General features: G+C 37.6%; 1 protein-coding gene across 1 annotated transcript in view; it reads right to left on the bottom strand.

Moving 5' to 3' along the window:
* LOC139743743 (uncharacterized) overlaps positions 1 to 26,822 on the bottom strand; it is a 69,122-nt gene that overhangs the window by 20,288 nt on the left and 22,012 nt on the right. The window contains exons 7-14 of the mRNA XM_071654198.1: positions 18,513 to 18,676; positions 12,545 to 12,710; positions 11,036 to 11,138; positions 7,580 to 7,815; positions 6,873 to 7,054; positions 5,693 to 5,888; positions 4,027 to 4,443; positions 3,120 to 3,339 (exon numbers count right to left, since the gene is read on the bottom strand). Coding sequence (XP_071510299.1) covers positions 3,120 to 3,339; positions 4,027 to 4,443; positions 5,693 to 5,888; positions 6,873 to 7,054; positions 7,580 to 7,815; positions 11,036 to 11,138; positions 12,545 to 12,710; positions 18,513 to 18,676 — 1,684 coding nt within the window. The remainder of the gene's footprint in view (positions 1 to 3,119; positions 3,340 to 4,026; positions 4,444 to 5,692; positions 5,889 to 6,872; positions 7,055 to 7,579; positions 7,816 to 11,035; positions 11,139 to 12,544; positions 12,711 to 18,512; positions 18,677 to 26,822) is intronic.

Below are 26,822 nucleotides of genomic sequence, written 5' to 3' on the forward strand. Positions count from 1 at the left end.
TTATCGATAGTTTTGATTAAGCAAGTTATATTTTTATTGTTGAAGCCTTTAATTCATATATTTAATTTGTCATTAGTAACAGGAATTGTTCCAATGAAATTGAAAGTTGCTAAAGTTATTCCAGTATTTAAAAAAGAAGATAAGCATTTTGTTAGAAATTATCGACCAATATCAATATTACCATGTTTTTCAAAAATCCTTGAAAAGATTGAATATAACCGTTTGCATGTATTTTTGTCATACAATATTTTATGTAATTCTCAATATGGATTTCGCTCTAATTTTTCAACTGAAATGGCTCTCGTAGATCTGCAAGATAGTATTCTTACTGCGTTGAATGATAATTTGCATGTTATTGGAGTTTTTCTTGATTTGTCTAAAGCTTTTGATCTGATAAATCATGAAATATTGATTAAAAAGCTTGATTGTTATGGTATTAGAGGTCATCCATTAAAGTGGTTTAGAAGTTATTTGAACAATCGAACACAAGTTACATTATATAAAGATACTTTATCGGATACATGTGATATTTTACGTGGAGTCCCCCAGGGTTCCATATTAGGTCCATCGTTATTTTTGATATTTATTGATATGTGTGATATTTAACGTGTGGTTAAATTTGTTTTATATGCTGATGATTCTACTTTATTGATTTCTCATTCTGACTTGAATGTGTTGATAAATAATTTGAATAATGAGTTATTCAAATTGTCGAAGTGGTTTTGTGACAACAGATTAATTGTTAATATTGAAAAATCAAATTATATGTATTTTTTTAAAGGTAGGAAAAAGATTCCAGAATTGGGACTTTATGATGTAAAAATGAATGATGTAAAATTATCTCGAGTAGAATATACACAATTTCTAGGGGTTTATGTTGATTGTAATTTGAACTGGAAAAAACATATAACGATAATGAATAAAAGAATTTCGAGAAATATTGCAGTAATTAATAGGTTAAAAGGTATTTTACCAGCAAAGGTTTTGATTTTGTCATACAACAGTTTGATCTTATCTCGTTTAAATTATTGAAATGCTGTATGGGCGAATACTCCTCAATCAAATTTACACGACACTTTTATCCTACAAAAAAAGCAATACGACTCTGTACAAACTCCCATTATAAAGCGCCGTCAATGCCTCTGTTTCTGAAAATCAATGTTTTGAATATATATCAATTGAATAAGTTTAATATTCTTATGTATATGTTCAAGCATAAAATGAATTTGTTACCTGAGATGATTTCTGGTATGTTTAAATCTAATGATCAAATTCATAGTTATGATACTCGCATTAGTAATAAATATCATTTATTTAAGGTAGATAAGATGTATGTAATGCACACACTTAGACACTCTAGACCCTCATTGTGGAATTCTTTACCAGATACAGTTATAAATTCTCCAACTACAAATATTTTTAAGAAAAATCTGAAAAGACACTTGTTAGAAAGTTAGAGTTGTTATATTGAAATACACTATGATTATAGATAATTTATGTTTTTTTGTTTTCTAGGGGTGATATGAGTAAACACTATAATTTCATTAATGATCACATATATTTTGTGTATGTTTGTTTGTTTGTTTTTTGTAATATTTTCACCTGTCCTATATCTTGATCGTAATGCAATATTATTTCCTGTTATTCTGTTCTGTTCGGAACTACCCTGATAAGACTCCTGTCTTTTGTAGTTTCCATGTTTCATTTATAGTTGTTATTATGTTACGTATGCATATTCATGTACTCGTTTCCTGTCCTCAGTTTGTCATTGTACAAATTATATGTTTTTTAAATGAAACAGAATAAAGTTCAAGTTCAAGTTCAAGTTCAAGTATCTTTCTGCTACTCCTCCCACCCCGGCATTCCACTTGGTAAGTGCTAGAAGATATTGTTCTTTCCGTAAATGTATTTGCACACATACAGATGCATAGACAGACAAAATATAAGGTAAATTATCTTTCATTTAGAATGCAGAAGAGAAAGTCTTTATCGTATGTGACTACTATAGGATCATGTACATGTACCTTGAAGGTATGTGCCAGTCTGTATAGGTCATGGGTGAGTCATCCGTCCAGCGAAATATTCCTTTTGTATCCCGATTTCCAAGACCTATATACCAGACGACAGGCTATATAAGTTACCCTGTCAATTGGTCATTTGATGAACATAATCATTATCAATAGATATAAAATCTGTGTATGAATTGCTTGTATCTACTAGCCTGCAACATCTGTAGTCACAATCTGCTAATGATCTAAGACACAAATCACTGGAATTGCTCATTGTCTATTTAGAGGTGATGTAAAATATTGCTTGATTGTAACCAGGAAACTATTACCCGCAGAATGAAGACAACTGTATACCTTACATTTGGGTTTTATGCCGCATGCATTTTCAATACAATAGCAACTATTTGTATATCCCTGTGCTTACGCTAAGTGCAAATTGCATGTACTGTGCTATCCTGTTACGCTTTCAGTACTTCTTGCCAAAGCTACAGAGAGAAACTGTCGCAATTTGTAATGCGATACCATGTTAACGTGGATATTTTACATATTCCCTACCTTCGGAATAATAGCGGTCTCATCAAACTAGGTCGTAAAATGATAAAGTTACGGAATTATAAAGACTCATATTTTTTTTTATCAGATAATGAAACAGGAGAGGCGATCATGTCATCACCTCACAGATCACCGGTCCCTCTGAATGTTACACAAATGATTCTATAAAATCATGTCTTTGGTCAATGATTTCGCAACTGCAACCTCTGTTCTTCAAAGAGCTACATATCGTTAGTTGTCGGCCAAACTTACGATAATGTCAAACGAAGCACACCTGCAGTTCTTCTCGATATCATACCACGAAAAACATTTAGTGAAGATTTGGTTGCAGTTCAGCAATGTTCAGTGCTAAACTTGTGAGATGAAGACATCATTACTCCCGTGATTTGAGTATGTGGCTGCGACTTAAACCACTGACATTAATGATTCGTGAAAACGTGACCAGTTTGAAAATTGTATTGCTTTCTTCTTAAAGATATCATTTTCCAACATTCTAAAATCATATCATTCTGATTTTACATCATTCATGTTGTGACATATTATTTCTGACCGATGTACGTGCTCGTCCCGCCTTCCGTCCAGTTCTTGACCATTTTGGCGTGGATGAATTTCATCTCTTTCTCGTGCCCAATGCTAACGAGGTGACATCCGGGTGCCAAACTCCGACAGTACCGATCAGCATCCGCCCATGTCAACTTCTGAGAGTAGTTTATAAATCGATAACACGAGTCGGCAAACTTCATCCAGCTGGGTCCATCGGCGTCAGGACAATACCAGCCTAAGGGAAAGTTATTGCAAAAGGTAGTTTCATACAATTAAAAGAGATGCTGCAACTAAATGCCCTGTTGTTGCAGTGGAAAACAAAATCAAATATGATATAATGTTGCCCTATCAATGATTAATATGGTTTTCAACTCGCAGTTTCTGGCAGTTAGCGTTTGATAAAACTTGCGTAAAATGCTCAACTTGATGCATATCAAAGATATACAGTCAAATCCGCCTCGGCGGCCACCTGTATGTATAGTACGTAGTAACCTAGCTCCCCCATCCCGACAGGAAAACCGTGTTAAAGACACTGAGTGCAGTAGCCATCGGTCTAACGTTCGTAATCAATCATTTTAAAATTTGCAAGGAACCTTTTTTTCCTCGAAATTAGAATACACCCATTACATACTGTCGTCCACGAGTGAATACTTTTCACCAGATAGCCACTTGTTGGGAATTCAGGTAATCATTCAAAGACAAGTCTAAATAAGCTTTTTAGTTTCTGTTTGTAATAAGCTTTTTAGTTTCTGTTTGTTTGTTGTTTGTTTGTGTGTTTGTGTGTTATTGTTTTTTGCTACAACAAGCACACCTCTCATGAGATTCTCCTGATGTTTCTAAGTGGTGATCGATACCTTTAGGCTTGTTTGGGATGTATGGATGTGTTACCCTGGATTATGATGATCGGGGAGAGTTATTTTACCCTCAAATGTGTCGTCGCTAGGTTCCTCCAAACTTGCAGCCTCGAACTCGACCATAATCACCACGTCGGCGTTGCTGTTTAGCTCAACATCCACTTCGTTTAGGAAGCTCTCGACCACGGCAGTGGACTTCGGCCTCCTATCTCGGCAAAAGTGGCCGTGAACGAAGGAATCGCCGTTGATGACTTCAGAAATGCGAAGATATGAATCCTCGCATGAAGACATGTTAGAGAAAGTGCTGTTGGTGATCCGGAAACGGATGAAAGAACCCTTTGGTGTGCGAACATTCCAGTGGCAGGAAGCGTGGTCGTGGGTGGTCCACGGGTAATTCGGTGAGGTAATAACACCAGAAGTTCCCTCACAGTCGTAAGGTGATGAGTCGCAGGTCTCCATTGGTGTGACGACACACGCGGGCTTTTCTGAAATACGCAGAAATATATATATATATAGGAGACGAGTTGGTCCTACTACTTTAAACTGTCAATAGCTCCATATGCCTAATGAGACATTTTAAACCCCATTTTCCAGCACATTCAGAAACAGCAATAGAAGATTTTTTGCTATTGTCACATTGTTTTGGTCTACTATAGGTTTCCGCGGCCAATTTCGCACTTTAGTCAGTCCATCTGATAGAAGGTTCATTCAATTTAGCCAAAATCCACGTTATCACACAGTCTGTCTTTAAAAATTGCAACTTGTGCGTTCAATTTAGCATTTCGATCAATGAGATTGCACAGGTGTCTTTCGAATTCGTAAAAAGGGTATTCAAATTGGCTAGTACTCTACGTTCATTCAAATTTGCCATCACTCGCCGAAAAGGGTAGTTGAGTCATCCAGTTTCGCCAATGGGCAGTCATATTCCAAACATGTTCATTCAAATTTACGTTTTAGTTTTTGTTTCATCCACATACTGTTTAGCAATAAAAGTATCGTATTTTATAGTTGGTTAAATTGTTCTGTAACGCCCTTTTCTTTCATACATGCAATGTCATTATACGCGTATACATGTACCAGTACTACAGATAAACTTCATCTTCTTACAGTCAAATCAGTACAAGTTAGAGACAAACGTATAACTCTAGAAGACAGGGAAAGAATTGTAGAAACATTTAAGGATCACAACCTTGACTTCTTAGAACTAGCCGACACACTCAGAATAAAGAACTTAACGGGGAGATTTTTGTGGCCACATGCACTATCTTTGGAAAGGGAGACTCAATAACACATTGAAAAAAAAACCGTCGCCAAAAGAATGTTACGGTGCTTACAAAACAATAACTATGATGAAAGAAAATAAAGAAAGAGCCAAAGCATAATCATGTCTACTAAATTGACTGCAGATATTGTTAAACTGGATGCCCAAAATGAATTTGAATGAACGAGCGTACCATTTACATGATCACCTGACTATATCATTCTACATTGAATGAACGAATAATGAAATGGTGCTTGTCTTATGAATTTCAGTTGAAAAAGAATTATTTAGAATTGGGTCAGAGGTATTTCAATGCTCCAAAATGAATTTGAGTGAAGAGATCATAAGACTGAAATACCGAATATGTCATCTAGGCTAAACTTTGCTAAATTGAATGCAGCAATAATGAATTGGATTGAAAAAGGTGCGAAGTTGGCCGGGAAACCTATACTAAAGAAAGCTCATAGACTCACCATAAAATTTGACCTCAGCCTTAAAGCCACTGGACACCATCTCGAAACCAGTTTCAAGCTTTACGTAGATCTTGCTGGCGTTGGTGAAGAAGACAGGCGGCCGATCGTCCCGACACACGAACTTGATAGGATGGCTCCAAACTGGGGAAGTGAAGATGATCTTATCTTCACATTTACCCAAGGTGGGATCGCGAATCTGATTTTAAATACGAAAACAAAAGATAACAACCTAAAATATAACAAAATAAAAGAGTGAGCAACCTCACATTACATATTGTAACACAGAAAAAGGTGGTAACACGTTTTAAATATCTCACTATGGTCATTATTGTAAAAATGTTACATCGATATAAACGGGCAGAACTTGAAACAATTTAGAGATTAGTGTGAAATTACTTCCCAGTAACGATTTGTGTTTTCAACATTCCCTGTTTTTCTGTATGAGGTAGATGAAGTTCTATCTAGTCATCGGTCTAGTGCACGTCAATAGTGCAATCAAAGGAATATATAAATCATCGAAAATGTAATTTTGGTAGGTACAACGCTGTCTAAAGTATGAGCAACCCTTCAAGGACACACATAAGATGAATTAATTGAAGTAAAGAAAACTTATCACCATACCCATTATCAATCACCGTTAGCTCTCGCGTTCCATGGAAATGTACCCCTGTACTTTTTATTGATCTGATATTATTTGAATGTTATCTGAATTGAAACATTACACCTCAGTGGATGAAGATATACAGTCCGAATAGAAACTCGTGTTGTAGCTATAGTATTGTAAAATAGTTGCGTCAGCATTCGTGTGACGTTTCAAGTGGATTTCCTCTCCATTTCAAGATGACCCAAACAGTGACCCCCTAAGAGATTTCATTAAAATGGGTCTAGTTTATAAAAAAAAAATAATGGGTGTTTCATTTTGTTTTCTATCAAAAAAAAAACGATTAGCGGCAAATACAAAATAGTTGAGGAAATCGTATCATAGACTCATTGATTTCTAACAGACATAAAAAGGCTCTTCTGGAATTTCTGGTAACTGATTTTTCTCTCCTCCTAACAATGTCAACGCCGGGTGAACTGTTTCGATAGCAGTCATGAAGACAACGTCTATTGTGAGAATACGAACAAATCGTCATCTTTTTCCCCCCGTAAATAGGATGTTCAATGCAGGCCACATTACCTGATATTCAAGGAACTTTATGGCGATGTATAATGTATCCTGCGGAGCATCGATGGTAGTATTGCAGGCGCTAAAGGCTTGTAACTTGGAGGGAAAGTTCAAGGTACGTAGAACTTTGTCTGATGGGTTGTACTCAAGCGAAGTCGAACCGCAGCCAGGAGTGCACTCAATCCGTGAACAATCTAACGTTGGATATTAAACCGAAAACGCATACACCAAATTATGATTAATATGTGATTGATCAATGCACTTAACCTAACTCATGTTCTGGTGATGATGTTTCATTATTTTACCTTCATGTTCAGCAATTCAGTTTTCTTTTTCAACAACATTGCAATTCAAAAGTTTTGAAATGTACGTTTATGGGGATGATAGTGAAGACATGATTTTATATCTGATTAACTGATGAACTGATTACAAAGCATAACACGAAGAGGTATAATATGAATTCACAAGTTTGGGCACTATTGAAAAGGCAGAAGCGCATTAAGATATGATCCTCGTGGGACTTTATGCTCACCTCAGCTTCAAAATGATTTTGATATTGATGCAATATCCCAGTGTATATATACATTTTGAAGGTTTTTTTTTTCTCATAAACTTAATTGTAACCCATTCTCTATGTATAGTTGCTCAAACAATTGTAATGTATGATTCTTTGCCATTATGAACATTTCAACAAGCAGGTACAATTCTTCATAACTTGCCCATTGCCTCGAATATCATGCTGAACCCCATCGTGTCCTGCGCTCGATCAGTTCTCAAGATGCCCATCATGCCAATGGTGACGTTGATGCTTACGTTACGGGAGAGAAAGAGGTTAAATCCTGGCGGAGAGCCGCAGATGTCTGCGTAAATGTCTGATGAGGGGTCAGATATTTGGAGATGGTCGATGCATCCTCCCTCTTCATCAGACAAGAGGTTGATCCAAAGAACATTCAACCTGAAACAGATTATATACAATGCACGAATTCACTTACGTGGGTAAAGTCCTTTAATATATATTTCTCGCATTCTCTGGCTTTGTATATAAAGAGCTAACGGCATATCATGGTAGGAATTTGTCCCTTATCATTATTATGAAAATTCATTTTCTTTAATGTTACGACATTACTTGTGTACTTACCTTATCATGTTAATAGTTTATTCACCCCCTCTGCACTTATAGTAACACACTTTGCACTCCCCTTACTTGCACTATTGTTAACGAATGGCCATTAGGAAGCAATATGCACTTTTCAAAGGAATTCATATTTAGGCTACATGGTCTCTTTGAATAGTCAACATAGATTTAAAGGTTGTCAATTTTACACTATTCAAGAATTTTTTTCCTTCCCAGGAAAGATACTGATTTAAATGGTCTTAAAGATTGTTCAAATAGTGATGATCATAGACTTTTAAATACCAATTCAATAAGTATTCAAAAAGAATGGCACTCATTTGAAGCACTCCCGCATTCCCGTTTCGTTATTAGAATATTCCAAACCTGGCTACACGCAATTCCCTCAGTATACACGAAATTTTATATTTTGATTGAAACAAGGAAAGAGGAATGATAATTTCTTTGTTTGTCAAAAGGAAAAAAAAAACATTTAGAGTAAATAAAAGCCATACATATTGACAGATTCTGATTTTTTTATAGAAATGAATAATTAGTTGGTAAAAATATCATATGTGGACATTTATAGGGTGCACGTCACGGCCGACACCCGCGAGTCATACAGCTCACGAGTCATAGAGCTCACGAGTCATACAGACAATAAGTTATATAGTTCACGAATCATACAGCCAATGAGTTCGACACTAAGCTAACAAGGCACATGAGACCGTCACATTAAGCCCCGTGTTGTATCTGTCGAACTCGTGGGCTGTTTCTGTATGACTCGTGGGTGTCGGTCTTGCGGGATGACCATCATTTACATAGGCCTCCAAGTAAAATGATTTTTTTTCTTGGGGGGGGGTGGGGGTTGATGAAACCTTGGATGAAAATTCCTGAGGAAATAAGCATATCTTTATCCTGCAGATTTTAAATTGACTTATTGAAATCTGACTTTCGTTCCACAAGTCTATGACAATAATTCAACTGGACAAAAGCTAATGATAGGATTAAAGATTTTGCATGCATTATTAGTATTTGATTTAAACTATTGATAAACTAAGCAGGATAACCACATCATTTTCATCACATATTGACAATATATTTACGATAGGCCTACTTTTCATAAAGATAGTTTTAGTGGTATTCTTTATTATGATGTATCCGATTACTTGCTATAGGTTTTGTTATTATCTTCACAATTAATTATTTATTGTTAATCAATCAGTAAGAATGATACCAAACTAAAATCAGCAATGCATAGGAAAAAAGTAGGCTAACTGAAAATGTTACGACTGTAAATGATGATTGAGTATGATATGAAGAGTGGTTGGATGTTTATGACGAAAACAATGTAAACAGGCCAAGAGTGTACTATTAAATTAAAGCAATGTTATGATAAGAATTGTACTTCTGGTAAAATTAAGACTTTAAATCCACACTGAAAATGTTTTTACCTTACCAAAAAGATGCTGAAATTGTTATAAATTCCACCTTTATAACACCAACTGATCCTCTCTTTTAGTAATTAAACGTTCTCAAATTAGATGACATGAATACCTTACCTTTCAAACAGCAATATTTATGTTTTTACCTCAAGCATTTAAAGATCATTTTTCAAACATCAAAAATATTTAATCCATATCCATCCTGCACCTGCAATAAAATTAATTTAAATAAGCGTAGAATCATGTTGCCTTAGAATTAAGACAATGTATATAAGGAGATGAGGTATGGAATGCTCTCTCTAATCATCTGAAGCAATTCATATCTTTCTTAAAACCCTTTCGAAAAAAAGTTCGAGTTATTTATGATAGATGAATATTGTTTTTAGATGAAAGATTATTAAAAGATATTGAAATTTAGTGCGGTATTCACAAGTATACAGAAATGCATAGTAATGTTAATCTATGATCCTTTGAAGCAAATCGTGTTCCTTAAAAGAGTCAAATCAAATCAAGCCATTCGTGATTCCTCCCTCTCCCCTCCCCCTGCACTTCCACCACCTCCTTTTTTAATCCTTGAGAATATTGTTTTGGCCTTTGTGTCAAGAGGAAAGAGCTACTATCTCATCAAACATTATTACGCATGTCTATTGTGATTGTCCATGCAACGTGTATAGAAGATGTCATGAAAGAGAAAAATGCAACAATTCTCTGTATTTTGTATCTCAATGATTTATTGAATTTGTTTCTAACATTGATTTTTCCTATGAATACTAAATTCTATCTTGCAAAAAAAACCCTGAGTTATAGCTGCATTCTGGTTTGTCGGTATTTTTCAAAAACAAAGAAGAGATGCAGAAATAGATTGAAATTTGAATTAAAAATTGAAAAAAAAATGACTGGATTCAGAATGCTATACCTTCTATGATCATTTCAACATTTGATCAAAAGTACAAACACACACACACACAAAAAATACACATTTTTTCTGATGTCATTATGATATAGGAATCAAACTCTACTATCAGTGTCCGTGATAAATCCACAAAGTTTGTAAAGAAAATAGAACGCATTCAAGAATTTAGATTTAATTTTTGAGTTTGGATCCTCATAATGATAAAATCAAAACGATGACATCATGCACATTCAAAAAGTAGACAACCCGTAAATTGCGATTTTCGTGATACACTATCTTGAGGAAAAAAAATAGCTATCAAAAAGCAATCAAAAGCCTGGTTATTGAAATATCTAATGCAACCAAAACATTAACTCGAGGAACTCTCGTAAAAGGTTAGTCAAAATCGTTACCATTTTTCAATACGTATGTAATAATGATTTATATTAATAATGATAATGATTTATATCAATAACCCTACATTTTGCAAAATCATTCCATCAATGCCAAATATACATCTCAATTTTATATCTAGATTTTACCTTGCGGCTGTAGATTATTAAAAAAAAATCTACATACAGACAAGAGAATGCTACATACAAGAAAAAGGAAGCAAAGTCTGTGCACAATTCGTTGTGAATTTAACTGATTAGGCATATATTCTTACCAAATGCTCAACCTTTCTTCAATCGGGAAAGATACATGAAAGTGTGAGTTCGTTTCAAACCACGGGGGATACTGGTGTAGGGCGATGTAACCGAACTTTTCGGTAAAATGTACCGAGTGTTGTCCTTCCTGCAGCAGTTCCTCAATCAGGATATAAGACATATCTGCATGGCGGCAATGAGAAACACGTAGATATACGCAACACGTGCTTATTGCAACGGATTGGCAGACAAATTGGCCTACAACGACGTAAATAAGCAATTTGTTTACGTAAGACGCCTAGCTGTCCAGATATTAGGAGGTTGTAGGCTCGAATCCTGCCCTAGTATGTATGCCCATGATTTCTTTTATCAATTCAGTACTTATGTAAGTCGATGTAGGACAATTTGTCAATCAGGTGCAATAAAAACAACTCGATCGGCGGAAGAACTAATTCATTAATTTGTACACTTCCCACAAACTGCATGCATGTATGCAACTTTTTCTTATTACAGAGATACCAGTACCAGAATGTGTGAATTGTACACAAATCCACGGCCGACGCCACGTTTTTATTACATCACTTATAGTCAAAAGAATGAAATCATGATGACGGTATTACATCCCTCGATAGTGAAATCCTAATCAGTGGTTTGTCTATGATATTTTGTCATGCGATCGATCGTAACGTCGCTCTGGTCTTGATGGTGCTGAGGAAAATGCGGATGGAGTAAAATGTGCTACAACGTGTTAGCCATTCATGGTATACAGTGTACTTCACCATGCTATCGAAAATGTTTCATCGATAGTGATATCGGTTTCGGCCTCATAGACTATAGTGTAAATCACGTCCACCGCGGTATAGTACTGAACGTCTGTGCTGCACTAAACGTTAAAGATGCGTTGAAGGGCTATAAAAAGCCACTAGTGAAATTATTGATTCCTCGGCGACAGGAATCTGAAGAAAATTGGGCACTTTTCCTGCCATCTCGAAATCCATGATTTCAACCAGAGCCTTTCAGTGCATGGTATATTTGTTTACTAGTCTCGTCATTCAGACGCATGTCAATAAGTTGCGTGAGTGATAATAATTAAGCAAAAATAATTACTATTAGAAATAGATATAATGAAATCAACATTAAAAGTGTGGATTAATACCAGTGCATTGCAAATTCCCGATCGAGAGGATGTGATGGTTCAAATCAAATCAGGAAAGTTAGGCTAGATTTATATTTAGATAATCCATGAACATGAAGATGAAGATTTTGGGATGTTCTATTATTTTCTTTTTGTCATAAAAACGTGGTCTAATCTACCCAAACTTTAGAAACAGGATTCCAAAAGTAAGTGCCACATGATGATTAACACCATCAATACAAGGAACGTTGTATTAGCGTTTAGAGACTTGTTAACATTAGGACCTACTGCTTCCAGCATGTCCAGCGTCCTTGGCCTTGTCAACACCAGGACTTGCTTCTGCATCCAGGGTCAAATTTACTTCCCCTTTGACATTGTTTGATGGCGGACTCGGAATGAATTGTTATTGCTGCCCTTTCCCTCTGTAAATATTATGTCTGTGAACGTGCCTTACTTTTTATACACACGTAGTTAAATTTGCGATTGCATTGTTGCCTCCGAGCAGAGGAGCTCCCGTCTTGAGAACACAGGACTGCTGAGTCGAACGAACTCCCCTCTGGTGTAGATGTCGCCGCAGCACACGCCATACAGTGGTTCTCCATCGGAAGGTGTGAGGACTCCTGTAGTGTGGAATAATACAAATTATATGGAATGGTTTAACAAATCAGTGTAGAATGGCAAAAGCTCCACGGAAACCGAGGTATGTTTAATGTGTTCTACAATTAGCGTGAATAGTTTATAGACACAACGCTCCTGCTGTCTGTGTTTTCACCAAGTTTATTTCTGTTCTGAATTAGAAGTAAAGAGTTAATGTCGAGACATTTGTAGTTCAGAGATTAACAGGCAATGATGCAAAACGGCTTAAAGCACTAAGAGGGGACTGTGGAGCCGGGAAATGTGCAAACGCCGGGAAATGTGCAAACGCCGGGAATTGTGCAAACGTCTCGCCGGGAAATGTGCAAACGCCGGGAAATGTGCAAACGTCTTGCCAGGAAATGTGCAAACGCCGGGATATGTGCAAACGTCTCGCCGGGAAATGTGCAAATTTCATCAACGGGAAATGTGCAAACATGACGCCGGGAAATGTGCAAAAGTTCGATTTTGCCGGGAAATGTGCAAAACGTCGCCGGGAAATGTGCAAATCATTTACTTTAGCGATATTGTGTATAAAGATAGTAGATAAACTCCATATCAAAACTGCCCATGAACTTCCACCATTTAGATTTTCTTAATGAAATCCTTGACAGATTTTCAACAAAATTGGCAGGTAGCACGATTATGGCAATGGGATCTCAATTTGTTTATATAGTAGCCACCCCCCCCCCCCCGAAAAGGGGAGGGGGCCTCAAAGTCCCAGAACTACGGTATTATCGAAATTCTTCTTGTATTATATAACCAAATAAGAATGAGATAGGGTGGTTCTTTGAAGATATTGATGACAGGAGTTCACGTTTAATGGCAGATCCAGGGATGCAGGGCACGGGGCCATAAGTGGGGAGGAGTCTTCAAATTGAAGCCTCAGAGTCCCTAAACTAGTGCTATGAAGACATTAATGACTGAAATTGCATGTTTGATTATGACGGATCCAGGGGTGTCCGGATCGCAGGGGGGGGGGGGTGAGGAGAGGAGAGGGATTTTCTACATTGTTAGTATCTTCTTGAAAAGTCTAGGACAGATTTTCACTTAACTTGTCAGATAGCCTCATTACGGTGATATGATCTTTATGAATTGAAATTAGCCCCCAATCCTCCCCCACCCCACCCCCGGCCGAAAAAAAAGGGGGGGGGGAGTTGAAGCCTCAGAGTCCCTAAACTCTGGATTTTTAAAAATCTTTTTCTGTCGAACAAAAGAAAAAAAAGATAGAGCTAAGTTAGTGCCTTGAAGACATTAATGACTGAAATTCCATGTTTGATTATGGCGGATCCAGGGGTGCCCTGATTGGGGGTGGGGGGGGGGAAGTGATGGAGAGGAGGGGGATTGTCCACATTTACTGCATCTTCTTGATAAATCTCAAGAAGGATTTCACCAAACTTGGCAGATACCATCTTTACGGTGATATGGTCTTATATGGTAAAATGAGCCCCACCCCCTCCCACCGCCAAGAAGGGGGGGGGGGGGGAGGAGGAGTTGAAGTTTCAGGTCCCTAAACTCTGAAATTTGTAATCTTCTCCTGTTGAGCCGAAGAATATGGAACTACGTTATATGAAGACACTATAGTTACTAAAATTTCAGGTTTGATTATGACCATGATGACGGGTCCAGGAGTGCCCTGATAAGGGGTGTTAGGGGGAGGAGGGTAATTTTCCACATTTTCTGCATAGTCTTGTAAAATCTATGACGGATTTTCACCAAACTTGGCAGATACTGTAGTATATTTATGGTGATTCGATCTTAATTTGTTAAATTGAATCCCCCCCCCCCCCCCCCGCCGACGAGGAGGGGGGGGGGGGTTGAACCCTCAGAGTCCCTATTCTCTTGATTTTTTTTTTTTTTACTTCTGTCGAACCGAAAAAGTTAGTGCTGTAAAGACATTAATGACCGAAATCTCATGTTTGATTATGGCGGGTCTAGGGGTGCTCTGATCGGGGGTAGGTGAGGGTGAGGGGGAGGGGGTGCTGTTCATTATTCCGAAGGTTCGCTATTCCGAAGGGTCGTTAATCCGAAACACGCAAAGTCCTTATACCTAGAGGTTCGTTAATCCGAAAATGAAAAAGGGTTCGTTATTCCGAAGGTTCGTTATTCCGAAGATTGGTTAATCCGTAAATGAAATTCGGAACAATGAACCTTCGGAATAACGAATCTTAGGAATAAAGAGCCTTCGGAAAAACGAACCTTCGGAATAACGGGCTGTAACCAGGGGGGAGGAGGGGGATTTTCAAAATTTTCTCCATCTTCTTGAACAATCTAAGACGAATTTTCAACAAACTTGGCAGATAGCGTCTTTATGGTGATAGTACTGTAAATACAGTTAATGCATGATGTAGGTTCAAGTTTACTATGACAGATGAAGGGATGCCCAAAAAGGGGAGTGGGTAGGAAGGAGGCTTGATTTTCACATTTTTTGTCTTTTTCCTGAAAACTCAAGACGCATCCCTCGGATAATAAAATCATATATCAGCTTTAAAAAAAAAAAAAAAAAAAAAAAAAAAACCTTCTATGCAAAAATGATGGAGCTAATAGAGTGCTGGTGCCTGTTATGGTAAGTTAATTCATGAATTAATGTTAAGTGCGGCGGAGGCAGATTTGTCACATATTCAGCTTCTTCTTGAAACCCTTATATAATAGATATTTGCCAAGCTTGAAACGTAGCGTAGCGTATTTATCTGGTGATATGACCTCAATTTGTCTAAATGAGCACTGTCCCAACCCCTAAGGTGGAGGAGATGGAGCCCCCCCCCCCCACCCCATCTCCGCCCCTTGAACTTGAAAGGGACCAAGACGAGGGGGTGGGGTCGTTCGGGTGGAATTCAGAATTTGATTGAAAACCCTATACATATTCAATTCAATTCAATTCAATTCAATTTTATTTCCATTTCCATTGAATAAACAGAAAAAATATATACAATACATTTACAGAACAAATTTATAACAATTTCAAAGAAAACGTACAAAAAAAAAACGTACAAAAAAAAAAACCTTCTATGCAAAAATGATGGAGCTAATAGAGTGCTGGTGCCTGTTATGGTAAGTTAATTCATGAATTAATGTTAAGTGCGGCGGAGGCAGATTTGTCACATATTCAGCTTCTTCTTGAAACCCTTATATAATAGATATTTGCCAAGCTTGAAACGTAGCGTAGCGTATTTATCTGGTGATATGACCTCAATTTGTCTAAATGAGCACTGTCCCAACCCCTAAGGTGGAGGAGATGGAGCCCCCCCCCCCCCACCCCATCTCCGCCCCTTGAACTTGAAAGGGACCAAGACGAGGGGGTGGGGTCGTTCGGGTGGAATTCAGAATTTGATTGAAAACCCTATACATATTCAATTCAATTCAATTCAATTCAATTCAATTTTATTTCCATTTCCATTGAATAAACAGAAAAAATATATACAATACATTTACAGAACAAATTTATAACAATTTCAAAGAAAACGTACAAATGGTCACGAGTAACAACAGAATTTCGTTTCTAAGGTATATACCTAATACAAAGATTAGAATGGAAATGGAGGGTCCCACTTAAAAAGCAAAGCTTGTAGGGTATGGGACCCTCAAAAAATACGTACACAAGGTCAAAGAAACCAATGTCAACTGACATGATGAAAAAACGGAATACATACTTTTTAAAGAAATTTTCTATACAACCAAGAGTAATAAAACACAATTTTATCACATTTTTAGAAGGTAGATCTATACTTTGATGCAATTTCACGTCTGCTTACTAAATGACGTGGGGGCTACCCTGGTCTTATCCCTAGCTTTGGGGAAGAGGAACAACTTGGACTTGTTGCCCCTTCGAACAAAGTGGGATTCTATTACCCTAGAGATGCTACCTCCCACGTTCGGTGAAAATCCGTCAAAGATTTCTCAAGAGGATGCAGAATATGTGAAAATCCCCCCTCCTCCCCCTCACCACCCCCCCCCCATAAAGACACCCCTCGATCCGCCACAACCAAACGTGAAATAAAATTTCAGGCATTAATGTCTTCATAGCACTAACTAAGCTCTCTTTTCCGGTTTGACAGAAGAAGATAAAAATTGAGTTTAGGGACTCCGAGGCTTCAACCCCCCCCCCCCCCTTAAGCGGTGTGTGTGTGTATATATATATATGGGAGGGGGGCTCATTTTAACAAATTAAGTGCATATCACCGTAAAGAGGCAATCTGCCAATTTTGATGAAAATCCGTCGTAGATTTTTCAAGAAGATGCTGAAAATGTGGAAAATTCCTCTCCTTGCCCTCACCCCCCTCGATCTGGAGACCCCTTGATCCGCGCCATAACCAAACATGAAATTTCATTCATTAACGCTGTGTCTTCATAGCACTATCTTTATCGGTTTGACAGAAGAAGATTAAAAATATTCCAGAGTTTAGGGAGGCTGAAGCTTCAACCCCCCGCAGCCCCACCCCCCCCCCCCTTCGGCGGTGGGGGAAGGGGGGGGGGGGGCTCATTTGAACAAATTAAGATCATAATTATTACCATAATCTTGCTATCTGTCAAGTTTGGTGAAAATCCCTCATAGATATTTCAAGAAGATGCTAAAAATGTGGAATATCCCCCTCCATCCATCACCCCCCCCCCCCCGATCTGGGCACCACTTGATCCGCCATAATCAAACACGAAATTTCATTCATTAATCACGTTAATGTCTTCATAGCACTAACTTAGCTCTATCTTTTTCAGTTTGACAGAAGATTTAAAAAAATCCAGATTTTTGGGATGTTAAAAGTGAAGCTTTCACCCCCCCCCCCCTTCGGCGATGGCGATGGAGGGGGGGGGGGGCGCATTTTAACAAATCAAGATTATATTACCATAAATATGACTGTATTTCACAAGTTGGGTGAAAATCCGTCCTAGATTTTTCGAGAATGTGCTGAAAATGTGGAAAATCCCCCTCCTCCCCCTCACCCCAGATCAGGGCACCCCTGGGTCCGCCATAATCAAACATGAAATTTTAGTCATTAATGTCTTCATAGCACTAACTTAGCTCTTTCTTTTTCGATTCGACAGATGAAGAAACAAAAATTAAGCGTTTAGGGACTCTGAGGCTTCAACTCCTCCCCCCCCCCCCCTCCTTAGGACTGGTGTGTGTGTGTGTGGGGGGGGGGGGGGCTCATTTTGACAAATTACGATCACATCACCATTAAGATGTTATCTGCCAAATCTGGTGAAAATTCGTTGTAGGGTTTGCAAGAAAATGCTGAAAATGTAATGAAAAAAAAACAACAAGACAGATGGTCGCTAAGACAGGTGGTTAAGATGGTAATGGTTTGTGCGCAGCTTTGATTGAGAGTTTCTCTTCCATCTCTACATAATATAGGTGAAATGAATGGTTTGCACATTTCCCGGCGACGTTTTGCACATTTCCCGGCAAAATTGAACATTTGCACATTTCCCGGCAAGACGTTTGCACATTTCCCGGCGTTTGCACATTTCTCGGCGAGACGTTTGCACATTTCCAGGCGTTTGCACATTTCCCGGCGTTTGCACATTTCCCGGCTCCACAGGGACTTGGGAATGGACTCTCTGAACTTAACGCCTACAGCACAGGTGATCTAGAGAGGGTTTTTTGTTGTTGTTGTTGTTGTTTAAGCACGTGTATTGTGTTTGCGTTCATTCTTACATGATTCTACTCCTCAAAGAGTCTATAGTGACTCCCTGTCTACCATCATTCCCTTTTTTGTTCATATACTAGTCAAACGGATCTTTTTACAGGATCGAACAGTTCGATTTGTATTGAATAAAGACAATTTACAAACCTGCAAGTCGGCAACCTCTTCATTCGTCGGTAGCCGCGCCTCTAAGGCCAAGCAGTTCTCAAGAGCATCCTCCAACTTGTCAGCCAATCTGTACTCGGACACACACTTTCTGCCGCCCCGTACAGTCCATTTATGTTCTTCTTTCCTGGCGCTCGCACAGACATCTTGGAAGTTATCAAAGAATACCTTATCAGATCAGCGTCATTCACATGTATCATGTATCATGAATTATAATAGCGGTTCATGTTATCACTTTGAATTGAATTGAATTGAACAGGTTTTATTAAAAATCATGTCTGGCAGCCAAAGGCTGAATTGCACATGTTTTACAATCATAGTCATAAAAACAGAGAGATTATTTCGGTGCTCTGTACAAACAATGATATAAAGACATGATATTAAAGAAGAACAAATACTATAGTGGTCACATGTGGCAAATCACAAGAAGTGATCAATCAATGAGGATACCAGTGCAATTAATTCTAAAATTGCTTTTACAAAAACGAAGAAAAAAAAAGGAGAGATGGAAATATCCTGTCAACACGGCAACACTGCTCAATACTGGAAAAATAATATCATTACTATTACAACTGAAAATTGAAACTTTATCAGAGAGGGTACCAGCCCGATCAATACTCAGATTACTTTATCAGAAAGAAAAAAAAAAACGAAAAAGAAGAAATGGGGGAAAGGGGAAAAAATTCACCATCGACATATCATTGCACAGCTAATCATTAAAAAATATCGTTACTTTCATCTACATAATATATTGATTTTGATTTTTAAAAAAAATAAAAATCACACACCTGCACATCATATTCATCACATATGCCAAATTTCAGTAAAAATGAACAATATTTCTTTTTTTTTTGTCATAATTATCATCATAACAGCTCATCTTTCTTTTTATGATTATTATCATGACAGTGATTCTTCCAATGAATAAAACATATCTTTTAGGCCTAATGAATAAAACATATCTTTTAGGCCTATATATAAAAAAAAATATCCATCGGAAAAAACTGAATCTCAAATCAAAATCTGAGATATAAAGAAAAATATCAACCCAATCCACACTCATTGTTTTTCTTTAAAGAAAATGTGGTCACCATAAAAACATAATATTCAAAATTGAAAAAAAGGCGAAAATTACCCGTCTCTGCTATATCAATCAAAACACTTATGGCTCAAATACTGATAAAATCAGCTAAATCATTACGATTGTTTCATATATACCAAACATCCGGTCATTTACCCAAATCCACAATATACTTTTCAATTACAAATAATACCATACATTATAACAAACAACACAGCCAAATAGACTGATTATGCCAGAAAGATTATGCTTAAATGGCTACTTATACAGATGCATAAAAACGTCTAATCCTTATTATTCAGTAGATTAATGAAATGGTATTGCACTGTCCTGAAACCGTTTTGTTTTACATTTGTATTATTGGTACCTTGTGTTTGAACGCAATGCGTATTGATGCCCTTGGTGTTTAGCAGGGAGCCAGTGGGAGACGAGTGGGTTATTAACCATGCGACAAGCAAATTTTAGACTCAGCTGTCTTCTCTTGTCGGCTAAAGTGCCCAACTTGCAGGTTTCAAGAGCAGTAATGTACGATGTGTAATTTTTGCCTAATATAGGTTTTCCCGCTCAATTTTAAACTTGTTTCACTCGAATTCACATAGATGCATTCAATTTCAGACGCTATCGCTTAACGATCAATATCGTTCTTTCAAATTTTACATCAAGTCATTGGAATTCATTTCGAGAACACGCGAATTAATTTATGAGCATCAAAATTCATTAAAGGGCAACATTATTTCAATTAAGATCGTTCCAATTTTCTTTTTCCTCATTCGATTTATTTTTAGAACATTCAAATAAGCGATTTTTTTTTTCTTACGACTTCGTTTACGTGTTATACGGTTTGACATTTCTTGCATTAGATTTCAAATTCGTGCATTCAAATTGAGAAAGTACCCCAGAGGAGCCTGTTTGGGCATTCAATTTCATTTTGTGGATTTCAATTTGATTTCATATGTTCTTTCATAATTTTTAACAGATTTTGTGGTTTACAGTGTTGTGTGTTTCTTTATCTCTGTAAGTATAATGGTGTCTGTAATATGTTTTTAAGAAACAGTCTTGAATATATTGATAAATATATATATATGACTTTGTGTGCCATATACCTATTTCTCTATAATGTATTCATGAGTGTGACTTTTTTTCGCATGATTATACATTGATTTTATATATATTCATATTGAATTATGTCATAGAATATATATATTTTCTTTTTTTTTCAGCAGTTTCTCTTCTGCCGTCTTTTTTTTTTCAAAACGATAACATGACAACGTTAGGCCTATGTCTCGTAATGGATTATAATTATATATCTAGACATAATCGTGTTTTTTTTTGTGTTTAAATTTTAATCTAGTTTGTGTGAAAAGGGTCTTTTCTCTTCTGTTTTATCTTTACATCCTTTATTTATTTTCATATGGGACTGACAGTCCAGGGTATACAACATCATGACATATTATCATGATTACGTCTGAACTATGGAAAGATGCACCTTAAATCTAATGCACTTATTCAAAAGATGCTTGCCCTTTTATGAATTTGAATGTATGAACAGACGTCTAGGCAGTAGGTTTGTGAATTTGAATGAAGATTTCTTAAACTTAATGCTTTTTATTTGAATATGAATGATTTGTTTAAATTTTCTTGTAAACAAATAATACATTCGAACTAGAGAAAATTATTTTGTAAGCACATTCTTGAAATCGTTTGCTTTTACTTAAATTTTGGGTGACTCATTCGTAGAATTGTTTGTACCGAATACATAATGAGAATGAAAGAAAAACGAATTTGAAAACTCATTCCTTAAATTGTAAGATTGTTTTCGAACTTTGGATGCTTCATTCAAATTTGTCTTTGCAAGGATAACAAATTCGAAGGAAAGAAAACGAATTTGAATGCTCATTCCTTAAATCGCAGGCTCTCAATGCAAATTCGCCTGATCAATTTAAAGAGGCTCTTGCACGAATAACGAATTCGAATAAACGAAAAAGAATTTGAATGACGATTTAGCGAGCCGATCACAAGTCTCGTAAATTTGGATGCTCTGAAAGCTAAATCGAATGACAAAATATCAAAATTGAACGGGAAAACCTATCTTATTCTGCAGGCTCTTTTCTGAATTATTTCCAGTTGACTTTCAAGTTTCTTTGTGAGGGAGCCATTGAACACTGGGCAGCCATACTCAAGAACAGGACGTATGTCTCCTGGGTATACAGTAACTAAATCAGCTGTGGAGAGGTTAAAACGTTTAAGGCAGCGTAGCATATATAACTTTTTGTTGCACGTTTTCAGGACCTGAGTGACATGACCATCCCATTTCAAGTTTGACTGAATCACAACACCTAATATTCTTGCATGAGTGACAGTACCTAGTTCAACATCTGCAATGGACAAAGCATTCTGCAGGGGGGGGGGGGTTACAAAAAGTTATTGTCAATGCTACACACTTTGAGGGGTTCATTTTCATATTGTTGTGTCTGGTCCACTGGCTAATTTCATCCAAAGCGTGCTGCATGTTGGATGGTTGAGTCATTTTCCTACTCTCAATCAAAGTCATATCATCCACATACTTTAAATGCTGGACTGGCACATTTGAACATGCATCATTGATCATTATCAGAAATAAGATTTGGCCAAGTTTAGTGCCCTGGGGGACACCTGCATTTATGTTTTTTCCAGTCCGATAGCTTTCCATGGTACTTAACACATTGAGTACGGAATTCAAGAAAACTCACGATCCAAGAAACAAGGCAGGGTCTTACGCCGCGTTCATGCGAATTTCGTAGCCAGAATCACAAACATGAACTAGAGAGGGGCCGTCAAAGGCGGCAGACCCACGCCTAAGTACAAAGTCGGGGTAAACATAATGTGCATTCGGTCATCTACCAGAATTCGGCCACTTAATTGCCAGTGTGCTTTATCACCAGCCAGTGAGTTCTACCAAAGATCGTACACTGAAGTGTACGATCTTTGGTTCTACAGTCACATCACACGCAAATCACATAATTACACATACGGTATTAACACTCATTCACGTACAGGAAAGTCCTTAAGTCTCCTCCAAAAATCCATCGAAAATCCCAAATTCCACCGTCAAAAGTGCAGAATCGGAACTTTTCCAAGCGCGCGCGAATTAAGTCCAGTTTTAAGAGTATTGTCTACGCGACGGGTCGCGGAAAAAGCGCTAAAAATCGAGAAATACGCCGTTTTCTTGCGGGATATTTTGATTATAGCAAGCCGAGAGTGTGATGATATCAAAGGTCGTATGAGTGTACGATCTTTGATGGTATCCACAAAAGCAAAAAAGAAAAACAAAATTTACGTACCCCCTAGGCAATTACCCCTATGATTAGTGTCTACGGGAATTATTCAATGCAAGGGTTGAATGCAAATGTCTACTGCACCAGTATTCGGCCACCAACGAGCGCCGCAACGTCCCCGGTGCAATTTTGCACCAACAGTGTAGAGCGCGATGCATTTTCAGCGGCCTTGCACACGCATTGACATTGAGCACGCATATCGTGCAGTGTGACTGCGACCGAGCAAAATGCTCCTCCAACGAAAAAAACAATCAATGTTAATTTGAAAAATCATCAAATATCAAAGGTCGTATGAGTGTACGATCTTTGATGGTATCCACAAAAAGCAAAAAAGAAAAACAAAATTTACGTACCCCCTAGGCAATTACCCCTATGATTAGTGTCTACGGGAATTATTCAATGCAAGGGTTGAATGCAAATGTCTACTGCACCAGTATTCGGCCACCAACGAGCGCCGCAACGTCCCCGGTGCAATTTTGCACCAACAGTGTAGAGCGCGATGCATTTTCAGCGGCCTTGCACACGCATTGACATTGAGCACGCATATCGTGCAGTGTGACTGCGACCGAGCAAAATGCTCCTCCAACGAAAAAAACAATCAATGTTAATTTGAAAAATCATCAAAATACGGGCCAGTTTGTGATGACGGAGAACGAACTTTCATAAATCTAGAAGGACATAGTCCCTCAAATAGGCCTACACGTAAATTTCGGAATTCTTACGAACATTTGAGCAGCGAAGTCGGATCGTTGGGGAGTTTATGTCTTCGTATGGTAGCGGAGAAACGGGAAATTTTCGGAATGGTCACTATACCATGGGGTCAAAACTTCAAGGTCACACAGAATTTGCAAGGGTCAACCGATTATCACCAAAATCTAATCGATTCTTTCCTGTCATTATCCAAACATTCCCTGAACATTTCGTGCAAATCCGTTTACCCGTTCTCTTGTTATCTTGTACACAAACAAACAAACAAACAAACAAACAAAAAAACAAAAAAACAAACAAACAAACAAACAAACAAACAAACATACGGAACCCTTTACATAACCCCCTGCCGATTTTCATCGGCGTGGGTAATCATGATTCAAAACGGCGTTTCAAATCACGGTCTCAGCGGAAGAGCGTTCATGCGGGCTTTCGCAACGCTGATTCTGGCTCTGCTCATTCTTTGCCATTGCGCAAGCATACTGCGCAGTTTGACCTTGTCTGTGCAACTCGAGCCTGACCACCTTATGCCAACTGATCAGTCAGTTTATTATAGGCATTTACGTTTATATTTCGGTGAATACTTTCCAATAAGCTGTGGCATTCAGGCTCTGCCCACAGATCGAAAAATCTTAATTCTTCGTCTCTCCAATTGTTTCCCTTGGTAGACACAGCGCTACAGCCATTACTATTATCAACTCAATCGGAGAGTAATTACATGAATTATTATATTAAACAGCTAGATACTAGCATAGAATCGGTGTATGGCGTTGATGTAAACCAACAAATGCAAATATGGTACCGAAACACACGATTCATAAGACGTTACACAAGCGCGCGAACAGAACAAGAAGCTGTGGGATACCCCATGAGACACGCATGCGCACAGCGCACTATGACGTCATAAAATCATGATTATAATCACGGTTGCGTTCATGCGGATTCTGCGATCGTGATTCTTGCAGAATCATGATTCAAAACGCCCTTTTTTCCGCGTTTCAGATCGGCGTTTTGAAACGCGGTTAATTGGAAAAATCGCATGAACGCAACGCAACTAAACACGTTTCAGCGACTAAACGTGTTTAGAAACGCAATTCTAGTTTCGAATGAACGCAGCCTTACACTCATGTCAAGCAACTTCTGTACAAGGATGTTACGGTCAATGTTATCGAATGCCTTGGAAAAGTCGGTCAACACAATCGTTGATATCCCCTTTGAATTTTCAGCATTTGTCAGTATTTGGTGAAGCAACTGGATGAGGTAGTGATTAGTTGACAAGCCTTTCCGATTACTGTACTGGTTGGGATCAATATGCTGAGTTATGTCTTCAACTAACCATTTAGTAATGAACGATTACTATTCTGCCCTCTGTGATATAGAAAGTATGCGCATGCAACATTAAAGCAGCTTGACACTACTTCCGAAATTCTACTAGGGCAGATTAAAAAAAGCAAAAACTATTTATTGCTTACAATATGCCCTCTGTGATATAGAAAATGTACGCATTCAATATAAAAGCGTCTTGAATTCATTTCTCAAATTCTAATAGGGCAGATTTAAAAAAAGAGAAACAACGATTTATTTGTCCATTTATACTATGTTGTTACACCATTTTTAAGTGAAAATTGCACATTCTCTGCATGTGAACGAATCACTGAATGGGTGAAAAGGAATGATCAAAACGAAGTTCTCACCTGTACATGCAAACTTTCTTTCAGAGTGTTCAGTGCGATATCCCTCCGGGCATGCGCAGTGGTAACCTCCATCATGATTCACACAAGTGTGATTGCATTTCGGAGTGTCCGTTGCACATTCATTTATATCTAACACAATTTAGAAGATATGATAAAGACAAAAAGTATACTAAGGGCTTCAATCCGTCTTCACTGTTGGGGTATACAAAACAGAGGATAATATTTGAAATCGAACGAAGGGAGCAAGCTGAAGAGGGTGTGGAAGGGAGCATCCCCTCTCACACGAGGAAGCGTTACTTGTCATAAATGAAATCAAACGATCTGGAGCACATTTTCTTGTGAGGAGTAATTGGAAAATTGTCAATCAACGGGTTAAAGATAGATATTCAGGAAAAATTTGAATGACTAAATCGTTAATTTTCATTCTTTTAAAATAGCAAAGTGATACCAACTTTAGAAAAATAAAATGATGAGAGATCACCATTCATTTCGTACAAATCACTGGCCCATATCTATCTTGCCATATATTTCTAAGAATCTTGTATGGAGAGGATTATTCACGAGCATGAGTTATTCATTTTCCTAGATTTCAATGATTTGTTTGCTCCCAGCCAATTTGGTTTTAAAAATAGAAAATATTCTGCTGATTATGCAACCATTAATGGTCAATTATTAGATAAGATGACGTATTGTTTCGTGAACAAAGAAAAGTCGATTGAGATTTCTATGAATTTATAAAAAAGGCATTTTAAGCCATCGATTACATTACATTACATAAATCGATGATATTATGGTATGTGCGCTATTTGTGCTTTATCATGGATCGTTGATTATCTTCGTATTAGGAAACAATTTGTAGTATCTCGTATTCCAAAAGCTGTTTAGAGACATATTGCTAAACCAATATATGTTTAACGATCGCGATTAGAGCATGTCGCTAATTATTCATTAGGTTTATTCAAAGGCATGATTGGCAGTGACGTGAGTTCATGAGTGGTTTAGGAATAATACCCGTATCTCTAATTAAGTATACATCGATAAATACAGTGAGAAAGTAAGAATATCGCTGTGTCGGTTTATGAACGAACTAAGGGGTATCTCACCGGGCTTGACACTAGCTCGCGACTGCAGATTTTGCTAGTTGCAGATATGTCTCCGAAGGCCTACGACTCTGAGACGTCTATTGTGAAATTACGGTGTCGCGAATTAGTTTCAAGTCCGGTGAGTTACTGCTTAATTCGTTCATAAACCGACACATCAACATTCTCAGTTGTTACTGTATTCATCAATGTATACTTAATTAAAAGTACGGGTTTTATTCCTAAACCATCTATTGCCTGGCCCGTTACGCAGTGATAAAACCTTTGTTCATGATTATTGTACTGTCATGGACCTACTACACATGGACGTTCATCGCTCGTTAATCAATTCATGCACTTGTTTCTGTCAAAAGTGGCACAAAAGCATTTTAAACATGCTTTCCTGCTTTGATCTT

The sequence above is a fragment of the Diadema antillarum genome, unplaced genomic scaffold, assembly GCF_040938485.1.
Source record: "Diadema antillarum isolate AM-2024a unplaced genomic scaffold, OU_Dant_1.0 seq00001105_RagTag, whole genome shotgun sequence".
NCBI classification, from domain to species: domain Eukaryota; kingdom Metazoa; phylum Echinodermata; class Echinoidea; order Diadematoida; family Diadematidae; genus Diadema; species Diadema antillarum.